Source organism: Rhea americana, unplaced genomic scaffold (assembly GCF_003343005.1).
Source record: "Rhea americana isolate MKP2758 unplaced genomic scaffold, rheAme1 scaffold_259, whole genome shotgun sequence".
Lineage (NCBI taxonomy): Eukaryota > Metazoa > Chordata > Aves > Rheiformes > Rheidae > Rhea > Rhea americana.
Window position 1 is genome coordinate 692,417 of NW_028186378.1, and position 11,043 is coordinate 703,459.

General features: G+C 54.5%; 1 protein-coding gene across 1 annotated transcript; it reads left to right on the forward strand.

The window, feature by feature from the left end:
* Positions 1-353: 353 nt before the first annotated feature.
* ASB18 (ankyrin repeat and SOCS box containing 18) lies at positions 354-9,698 on the forward strand. The gene is made up of 5 exons (XM_085307472.1): positions 354-669; positions 1,045-1,312; positions 7,996-8,494; positions 8,955-9,068; positions 9,405-9,698. Exons 1-5 carry the CDS (start codon positions 450-452, stop codon positions 9,588-9,590), a joined length of 1,287 nt encoding a protein of 428 aa, XP_085163598.1. The 5' UTR covers positions 354-449; the 3' UTR covers positions 9,591-9,698.
* Positions 9,699-11,043: the final 1,345 nt, after the last annotated feature.

The window sequence follows — 11,043 nt, forward strand, 5'->3', positions numbered from 1 at the left end:
GTTAAACACGGTGTATTCTGCAAACCCGGGCAGGCAGGAGGAAGGCCAAGGCCGGCCCGCCGCGCCGATGGGATGGACGAGAGCCAGGCTTTGGCTAGCGGGGCGAGCGCAGGAAAAGCCCYCGCCGCCTCCTCCTGCGGGACGCCTGTGCCGGCTTTTCGGCCGTCCTTTCTCCCGGGGTGTTTCCTGCTGTGGCAGGTTTTAACTGGGATTTTTTCTTCCCCCCCCCGCCCTTTTTTGTTTCCAAACACACGTGCCCCACACTGCCGCCGGGAAGCGAGGCGGCACTTGCAGCAAAGAGGGGCCGAGAGGCGCCAGCACCACCTGACCCTGCTGTGGTTATAAATACAACAGCTCCGGGGCCCCGGCCGGGATATAATTAGCCCATGATAACGGGATGAGGGAAAGGCTGACCTAGGAAAAGCCCGTCTGCCCTCCGCGGCTGCAGCATGGCCGAGCTCCCAGGAGCTGTGACAGAAAAGCYGCGCGTTTGCCCCAAACTGGGGCCGGGACCCGCCAGCAGCTACTACGCCGCGTTGGTCACGGGGGATCTCCGAAGCCTCCAGCTGTTCACCGACAGGTACCACGAGGACGTCAACCGGGTGTTCGAGGTCGGCCAAAAGGAGCTGCGGTGGCAGGCGAAGAGCCTGGCATCCTATGGGCTCTCGGGTACGTTTCACTTTCGACAACCGGCCACCAACCTTGGGGACATCCCTCCGCTGCCTCCTCCTCCTTGGCAGCTGCTAATGCACCGGAGCGGGGCCAAAAAAAAAAAGGCATAAAAAAAAACAGTGCACGAGGGTGGTTTATCATTTTTCCAGCTTGGGATGGGATGCAGCAAGGGTGCAGATGTGCTTGCAGCCCCAGTTCCTTGCTTGGAAAAAGATCAGATCGCTGCTTGATGGCTGGGGAGGGGGGGGGAGATGCTGCGGAGGTGCCGCTCTGTGGTGGCTCCCCATCCCAGGTGCTCCTCAGTAGAGGGGAAAAAAAAAAATAAAATATTAAAAAAAAGGGAAGAAACGCAAGCGGCTCTCCTCCCCGCAGGCCTGTGGTCGCTGGAGTACGAGCGGGAGCTGAGCACGCCGCTGTGCATCGCCGCCGGCCGGGGCCACGCCGGCTGCGTGCACCATCTCCTGCGCCGGCGGGCCGCCCCCGACCTGGCGCCGGGGGGCTGGGGCGCCCTGCACGAGGCCTGCCGCGGGGGCCATGCCGCCTGTGTCGCCCTGCTGCTCGAGCACCGCGCCGACCCCCAGCTCCGCAGCCGCGACGGCCAGGCCCCGCTGCACCTCTGCGCCACCCCCGGCACCCTGGGGTAAGGAGCCGGAGCCCGGCACTGCTCCGTGCCCTGCCTTCGGTTTCGCCCCTGGCTCCACTCTTCCTCTGGGGCAGGGGGGATTTCCCTCCCCTCCCACCCCCTGGGGAGCTATAATTTGGAGGGATGCTCCTCATCCCTCTCCCACCACCCTGGCTTGCGCACAGGATACAGTGGTCCAGCCCCACCACATAGTGGTGACTCCTCTTCGTCCATCCTCCCATGTAGTGGCGGCCTCTCTCTTGGTCCAGGCCCCAACAAAGTGCCTTGGTCCCTCTTGGTCCAGCCCCATCACATAGTGGTGGCCCCTCCTTATCCGGTCCCACCACACAGTACCTTGACCAAGTGCATCAGCTCCTCTTCCACCTCTAGACAGACATGAGTGAGTGCTGCATTTAAAAATATGTGTGCTTGCCATCACCACAAGGACTTTCTGTCTAGCTTCAGCCCAGTAGGATTTTAAGTGACTGAATCATTAGGACCCAGAGAAGCAGGATCTTAAAAAGCGCTTGGCACCTTGATATCCTGATGAAACCGCTCAGGGCTGCGGTGATTTTCACCACCTGCCATCTCCGGTAAAAAGACATCTGGGCTTCAAAACTTGCCGCTTGGGGTGGGTAGTGAGCTTAAAAAGACAAGTCAGTGCCGAATGCAAGGCTCCCGGTGCAGGGCCAGTGTGCTGGGGGCAAAGCAAGCACCCCACAAAAGAGAGGTGGCCGCGGAGGAGAAGCTTTTTCCAGGCATAAGTATCTCAAGCCCCCTGCATAAATAAGAGACAAAAGACACAGGCGCAACCTGTGCCCAGATCAAGCRCAGCCTCAGTGCAAATAACGTCATGCCAGTGAGGCAAAGCGTTTGCCGCGCTGGAAGAGGGCACAGGAAAAGCGTAACCGCCCTTCGTGTCCACTCTGCGAAGGCATTTTGGGCCTCGCTGGCTCGCTCTGCCTTCGCGGAGGGAAGGCACAGGAGAGGGCAAAAAAAGCCCAACCACTGGCTGGCATCCGGGAAAGGGTCCCTTGGCCCACGGAGATCCCGGTGAGGCATTTTTCCAGGTGCTTCCAGGCACTTTCCAGCTTGCAGGAAAAAAAAAGATAAATAAATGACCTGTTGTCACCCATTTACACGTTATTTGCACKGCAATGATGGAACGGATGGCAGGTGAGCCAGCAAACGGCAAGGCAGGGACCAGACGGATGCAATGTGGGAACAGCTGAGTTATAAGCCCTTGAATATTGGGACTTTATAATGGAAATGCCGAGAGACCCTTAACTACGCTACGGGGGCTTCTACAATAAGTAAGCCAACTCCCTTGAAAGATCAAAAAATTAATAGACATTTCAGACAGGTTTTGAGGTTTCGACCACTGCTTTTCAATTGCAAAGACTTTGCTAAAGTTAGAGACTGAGGAGGTCAAGCTTTAGGTAACACAAACATTTCCTCTTTGATTAGGGGGAAGACTACTTTACCTTGCTTTTTTTTTTTTTTTTTTTTTTTTAAGTAGTAGATTTTAGGTCATCCTTAATTTTTTACTGACAATAAAGAGCAGGTCATTGACCTACATAGAGAGCTATTTTATTTTTCTCCCTCTTGATAACAATGGCCAGAACACCTATGTGCCGGGTTCTTCTGTATTCCCATATACTCGGCAATTCACCATGGGGGCAGGACTTAAAAACCTTTGAGCCTCTCAGTGACTGGGATAAAAAAAAATTATCTGGGCTTCCTTCCAGCCATTTGAGCTTCAGAATCCATGAGATTTCAACAAAAAGGATATCGGAGCTTTAATCTAGGAGCTTTTTGAAGAGATTTAAAAAAAAAAGTTCCAGTAAAGTTCAGTCTTACCTTCTTCACTTTAGGAGCTGTTCATGCCAACGTCGTCCTATTTAGTAGAGTTCCTCTCCTTGACCTCTTTTTTACAGCAGAGATAATTAACATGGTGGGGTAAGATGAGTCTCTAAATTCACTGCACTCTCTCCCGGGCGCTCTCTCTTTTCCCTCTAAAGCCGGGTTGATTAAAGGAGAAGGGCTTTATTGGAGCCCTCCACCCCAAAATAAAAACAGCAGCAGGCGAGAGGAAGATTCCCAACTTCCTCGGTGGCACCGGGGCCGAGGAACAGCAGTGTGGGAGAGCTGGGGGTGCCCAGCAGGAGGACAAACCCGGCCTGGCAGCCCCCTCCCACGAACGCGATGGCCAACGCCACCGCAGGCACTGGCCAAGCCTTTAATTTCCCAGCCTGGCTTTAAACACAGGGAAAAAGCTCTGAGGACTGTGAGACTCCCGTGCAACCTCCCAGCAGGCTGGAGAGCCTACCTGCCGAGAAGTCTCCCAGGGTTTTCCTCCTCCAGCCCTTCACCTGAGGCAGAAGTGTTGTCAAGCCAAGGGATAAGAAAATCAGCAACTCTTGGCTATTTGCAACTTTGGCTCAGTGACATACGTCCCCAGCACACATCACCTACCAAGCAGGATGGTTGTAAGAGCACCCAAAGACCCTGGCACTGCCCAGGGCACTTCCCATTTAAGCATCCAGTACTTGCAGCCACATCGCTTCACGCAGGCAGCTCCTTAAATTAAGCGTCTCCGTGTCCCTCAAGCCAGAAGTACCTGCAAGAGGTACCAGTGCTGCCACTCCCCTCTCTGAAAACCCCATTAGCTACTGACCGTTTCTCTGCCTCCTTGCACTCATGCCACCCATCCCTCTCCAAAATTACATTTCTCAAGTACCTTAAACCCCAAGAGCTTCAAAGGAGATTTTCCTTACTGGTCTGAGCCTTTGTGGTCAATTTTGAGCTCCATCTCCACCATGGGGGCTGAAAACAGAGTTGTTTTCTGGCTCTGAGCCTCCAGCTCTGAAGGACAGGAGATAAACTGTGAGACTGGCCAAGGCAGGAGGAGATTCGCTGACCAAGGGGCTCTGTTCCAAAAGCAGTGGAGCAGGGAGCAAACACAAGGAGCCCAGGCAACTTGGGGAGACCCCACTGCAAAACGTGGAGGGGCTCTTAGAGGAGGATCGCTCAAGAACGCAGATTTGGGTGGAATTAGCAGAAAACAGAAATGGAAATGGTCTCCCTCTCTCACAGAGGCTGCAAAGAGCAAGAAAACCCAAATTCCCCCGACAAAGGAAGGATTTGGACCCTGGAGAGACACCTTGTTCTGCACTGGAGGAGATGTGACACAACAAACCAGGGTGAAGCAAGCACAACCCACCGCTTCCTTGTGGCTCTACACCTCGTGGTGGACCTTAGCACCCTCAGAAGCAAAGTAAACTTGTGTCAAAAAGAAAGCACCCAGATTCTTCCATCTGAAAAAGAGCACTTTGTGCTGACCTGGGTGAGGCTGTTCCTGGGCTTCCAAGATTTCCAAAGGGGAGAGATGGATGGAAAAGAAAAAGGGGGAAAAAAAGAGGAAAAAGAAAGAATAAAGCATAGAAATGCTCTCAAAGATGAAATATCCTTAAGTGAAAGCTGGCRTACACGCAGGAGGCAATACAGGAAAACCTATGCCATTCCCAGGAAACTTTAAATCCTTCAGAATAGGACCTAGAATCCCCTTGTGAAAGGGTTTTTTTCCAAGCTGGATCAAGGCTGCAACAAATCGCAGGCAGTGAGACATTCCCTCCTACCCTCTCGCCATGAAAAACAAGCAAAAAGGGGAAGGGAAAACCTCGCTTCAGCCAYAGGGAGBGGGCAAAAAGCACAAATAGAAGGTTTTCGTTAAAAAAAAAAAAAAAAAAAAAAAAAGGGGGGGGGGGGCTGAGCAGGTTCTGGGAACGGGCTTTTCCTAAAGCTTCTACTTCCCGCCTGCCCCAACCTCCTGCTCCTCCTGGTGGCTATTCCTTGCATCCCTGTTCAACCTAGGGAAGGGTCTCATTCCCAGAGGGGAATTGCGCTTTATCTACAGCCCCACACTGACTTCCCCCCCTTTGCTGAGAGCGAATATTCCGAGGGAAAATTCGGGATAAAATAACTTGGGTTTCTCACACCAACTTAGATGAAGCCACTGAAGCTCCTTAGCAAAAAAAAAAAAAGGGGGGGGGGGGCAGCTGCTGGTCAGCAAAACAGCACTGTGGGAGGGTGCAACTTCCTCCCTCATGTTCCTGAAGGAATATTTGGAATTTTTAGCAGGATGCCGCAGGCCGACGGCTTTGCCCGCTTCCTTTACCTGCGAGGCGAGGACGTGCGGATATTCCCTCCGCCCTGCCTAGGCAGGCATGAGTCTTCTGCCCTGCGCGAGTTCTCCACGCAAAGCGCTTCGCAAAAACTACGCCAAAACGCAATGCGCCCCTTTTTCTTTTTCTTTTTTTTTTTTCCTTCTTCTTCTTTCTGCTGCCTAGGCTGCTGCAGGTTTTGCACCCAAGTTGGAGAATAGGAGGGTTTTTTCCATTTTTCCCCTGCAGAAGTCAAMATCCATTACCTGGCTTCCCCAGAATACATTACTTTTGGATGACAGAGATGAACCGGATGGTAGCATGAAGCCAGAGAGGTCCATTATAAAGGGCAGTTTTAGAGCAATCACAAAAACTACTGTGCATGTTGAACAGTCTCCAAAAGACGACACCAAGACAAACATCCATCATGACCACCCCGATTTCATCGCTTGCGTTGCTGACCATGCACTTGTTAAAGCCTAGGTTTGGAGGACAACTCTCTTAGGTGACTGGTCTCGATTTTCAAGTAACAAGGAGCGGGCTAGCTCTGAGAAAACATTGAAAAATAAGATCCACGGGTGCTCTGCAGCCTCATAACCAAAAATACAACTTCAAAAGCTGGTCTGGGCTTCTCTTAATGTCTTGTGATCTTCAAGACGGTGAAGCAATTTCTTGGCGCAGCCCCAGGTGATAACGCTGGGGACTTTGGGGCTGACGGCACGGTTACCGATCTGCTCGTCCATTAGCGCAGCCCCCAGCAGAGCGCGTTCATGGCAGCACGGTACCGCAGCTCCCGCGCTTTGCCCTCGATCCACCTACAGCGGGGTCCAGCTAGGCTGGCAGTGCCCTGGAGGAAGACTGTTCTTCCTCCTAAGAAAAAAAACTCACCCACGCATTTCTACAGGTTTAAACCATGCACAAAAATGTCTTTTCTAGTGCAAGCAGAAATTGCAATGCTGTCCAGGCTGGGCTCCCGCAGGGATTGCGCCCAGGACGGGATTTGGCCCCGGGATGATAAAGCTCCGACGGCCCACRGGCGTTCCCCTGCCAGGATTGAGGAACCCAACAGCACCTCGAAAGCCGGGGAACACACTTCTGGTGCTGCCCGAAGCAGGAATTTGGGGCRTTTAACAGGAAAAGGGGAACACACTTTTCATACCAGGCACACCCTCGTGGAGCTCTCCTGCTGCCTGGAGGAGCCACGGAGGATTTCCCCTCCGTGTCAACTCAGCCCTAGGGTAGACCATGCCAGATTAAAGTCAAGACAGTAGTTTGGGATGCTTTCAGCTAAGACTTGCCATTTCACTTGCTGAGAGTGGATGAAATACATAGAGACATAACTGGCTTCGCATGTGCCCACCTGCCGGCAGCCCCCACTAAACAGCTCCCTTGGGCCCTAGGTGCAGACATCAGCTAAAGGTTTGGGTCACATAGATGGTCTACGTGACATTCCAAGGCCGTGGTTGTGCCAGGAGACAAAACTACGAAGGGGACAGTTGTCTCACACGTCTCTGCAACGGCCTAATGCATGCCGCAYACTTTGCCAGCCAGGACAGACCAATCCTGGGGCCTCTACGGCCAACCATGCTGGCTGGTTGCTGCTGTGACGGAGGCTGTTCCCATGTGCTGAGAGGGTGATGTAGGTGGTGCTGCTCAGGGGGAGCAGGATGGGGCCAGGCCACCCAGAAACAGTCCCAAYGCAAGCCTCAGTACCTGCTGTGGCCCCCGGGGTGCTGCAGGCAGGCAGGCAGGGTGCTCAGCCCAGGGCTTTTGGCTTCCTCACCAGCACAGCAGACAGATTGTGCCCTCTGTAGCTGGTATCTCTTGGGGGTGCTGTGCTACCCCCAGGTGCAGGCTCCAGCCCAGGGTATCACACAAAAATCTTTCACAAGGTGGTCACAGTCCATCTCCCAGTGCTTTCCTACCACCCCACAGAGACAGCTATCCTAGGAACTCTTCTGCTCTGCAGCCAAACCCAACTAGGTTTGGTGGTGATCTGCAGCCAGCCCAGCTGACGGCAGGCCCAGGCTCCCARGACTGCCCAACCAGCCGGCATGGCTGCGACACGCTCGTTTCATCCCCTCCAGGATGGCATCTGCCGGGCAGGGGGTCTGGAGCCTTCTGCATTTCAGCCTGCTCTGCAATACACATCTTCTTTTCCAGATCTCACCCTCAGCTCTTGGGTTTCATCTCACTTGCCTCATCTCTTCGAGAGAATGTCTTTTCCCCTTAGGCGAAGGCAAAGCCACAGGGATTTTTGGCTGCTCCCCTCTCCACATCACAGAAGACGTCTCCTAGGATGAAGGAGGTCAAACACTTGCTCCTTGTTCTGATGGTCTCCACCTCCCCAGCTTTGGTGCAGCCTCCCAGCCCTCTGCCCTAGCCCCACCAGCTCCGCACAGGAAGGCAGCGGCGGCAACAGCAGCCAAAATCTCTCCCCCCCAGGGAGGACCCAGTGAGATGAACGTTCACCCAGTCCCTCCGGTGGTGGTCGCCGTGGCGGGCTGCAAGCCCCACCGGCACCCCGTCCCTTTGCAGGTGCGCCGAGCTCCTGGTGAACCACGGCGCCACGGTCGACCTGCCCGCCGAAGACACGGGCGACACGGCACTGCACGTCGCCGCCCGGCACTGCCTCTACGAGCACGCCCAGCTCTACCTGGCGCGTGGCGCTGGCGTGGACCGGAGGAACGGGCGGGAGGAGACGCCGCTCAGCGTGCTCTGCGGCCAGGCGCCCCGGGACCCGGACGGCTGCCTGCAGCTCTGCCGGCTCCTGGTGCGGCACGGCGCCGACGTCGAGGCCCRCGACGACACTCGCCGCGGCCCGCTGCACAAGGCCTGCAGCCAGGCCAACCACCGCCTAGTCCGCTTCCTCCTGCGGCGCGGTGCCGACGTCAACGCCCTCGACTACGACGGCCTCTCGCCACTGGGCTGCGTGCTGCGGGCGGCCGCCTGCAAGCGTGAGCTGCAGCCTCACCTCTGCGTGCAGGCACTGCTCAACCACGGCTCCCAAAAAATCTGGCCGGGGGCCTTTGTGAAGGTATGGGCTCCTCCAGGGCTGGGCTCAGGGGCTTGGACTTCTCCTCAGAGTGTCCTTAGGGACGTGGAGGGGACAAACAGCCCCAACAGGGCCACCTCTGTTTGGGAGGAGGATGGGGGAAGACATCAGTGAATGTTCAGGAGACCAGYGGCAGGATTAGACCTTCAGGGCTGGCCAGAGCCATGCTCGGGGGTCTCCTGGTGGGTTATTTCCCCCCAAAATTGGGCTCCTGCATGTCCTGCTGTCCTGTCGCACCTAGGTCCCTTGGGTCCTTCTGCAGACTCCAGGGCCTTGCAAGAGCATCACCATCCAGGCAGAAAGCCAAACCTTCCTCGGGGACGGATGAGCCCCAGCTGCTGCACGCAGAGCCTCTGCTCCTCCACGAAGTGTCTCCCGAGGGGTTTTCCCACCCTCTCCTGCCCCGTCGCCTCCAGATCTTTTTTTTCTCCCACTCCTCTAGGTGCTCCAGTCCTGCGCGACCGTGCCAGAGATCATCGAAATCCTCTTCAATTCCTACTCGCAGATCCCCGTAGCAGAGAATTGGGCCGAGGCGGTGCCAGAGGAGGTGTTTCAGGTGGGACGGCGGCCGGGCGCTTCTGTGGCACTGCTCAGCGCTCRCTAGGAGCGAGTTTTATTCCGGACTAGGGATGAGCTGCTCCCTGCGGTCTCGTTTCCCAGTCTTTGGCATTAGCAGGGTATCTCCTGCTTTTGGGCTTTCCACGGGGATGTCGCCATCGGTGCGCGGAGAGCTGCGCTCGCTGAAATGCTGCCTGCAGCGAGGCTCGGCGTCTCCCCGCGCGCAGTCGCAGGGGAGAATCGGTCATGCCCCTCTGGTTTGCTCGACTTCACGAGGAAATAAATAAATAAAAMCAGGAATTACGCTGCTCTTCCCCTCCCTCCCCCTTTGCAGCAACACCTGCCGTTCTACGAGTCCCTTTTCCAGCTGTCGGGCACGGCGCGGCGTCTGCAACATTTGTGTCGCTTCGCCATCCGGAAGAAGTTCGGCGGCGAATGCCATCGCCTCATCCCCTTGCTGCCAGTGCCCAAGCCCCTGCGTGATTACCTGCTGCTGGAGCCCGTGGGAGCCGTGCTTTGAGGGGCCRGCACGGCAGCGCGCCAATGCACTGCAGTAGCGCCCGTTTCCACCATGAATCGTTGTTTTTCCAGGATTTATAGCATAACTAAAGTGTGTTTTGAGCTGTAACTTTGTATGGATTTTTTTTTCTAGTTGTGCCTTTAATAGATTGTAAGGAGTAATAAAATGATTAGTAGCTTGTGCAAGCACCTTACGGATGTAGCTAATATTCATTCTAAAGGGTCTTTATAAAGCAGCAGGGCTCCTCCAGGGTTCGAGGGCAGGCACACATATCAGATCACTAGCATCAGCCTGTGCATTGTGTCGCTTGGGACAGGTTTATACCCTGAACGGCACAAGCAGAGTTTGGCCCAGACCGGAGCTGCAACCGGTGCTGCTGGCTTCCTCAGATTCATTTCCTCAAACCTCCTCCTCCCCAGCACCCCCAAATTAATTTTTGTGGGAGCAAAGCAGCCATGCACACGTACCCTTCGGAAAGGCAGTCATCCTGATGCTAGCAGCAAAAGCTCTGCAACCCCACTCACCAAATTGCTCTGCTAGTTAATTGTAATAACTACTTAACAAAAATAAATTAAATTATTTTTTTTAATCAGCCTTATCATGTTTGACTGTACTTAGCACCAGCATGCAACCACCCAAAAAGCTCCCTGCTAGCCATCCCCCTCCAAGCTAATTAATGGTTTATATAGCCCATGTGTGCAGGGCATGGGCTGAATCCCTSTCCCCCACAGCTGATACCTGTGCAGAAACACGGAGGGAAAGGAAATCCAGCTGCTTCTTGTGCCAGGGCCTCGCCTGCCCTTGCCTGAGTTGTATACGGGTGCGCAAGGGCACCGGCAGCTTCATCCCACGTCCCTTCCAGCACCTGCCCAGCTCCAGCATCCCCAAACCCAGTCCAGCATGGGAAYGCCCCATGGCAACCCCCACCCCCACCACCCAAAGGCCTGGCACCTCGTGACCTTGGTGGCTTGTGGTGGCTTGGGTTGTTGTTGTTTGGGTTTTTTTGATTGTTTGGGTGTTTTTTTTTGTTTTTTTTTTTTGTTGTTGTTTTTTTTTTTTTTTTTTTTTTTTTTTTTTTTCGGCAGTTTGGCGTTCAGAGCAGGGGGAAGGGGCTTCGAGAAAACACATCCTGGCTGGGTCCCCGTATGTTTGAAGAGGCAAAAGCAAATGGAAAGTTTGGTGCCTCTGGCGAGTCTTTTGCGTGAGCCATGGGCATGGATAAAGGCATCTTTTGCAATGGTATTAGGCAAGCTGGCACGGACACAGCGTCCCACCGGGGGGGTCAAATCCTTCGCGGAAAAAATAAAAATAAAAAAATAATAATTAAAAAAATCTTGCCTTTGGCTCACCATCCTGCCTTTTAAAAAAATGCACATCACGTTATAAAAGAGAGGGAAAACCTGTCGCAGGTTGGGGAAACCAACCTGCGCCCTCGCCGCGGGAGCGCGCGTGG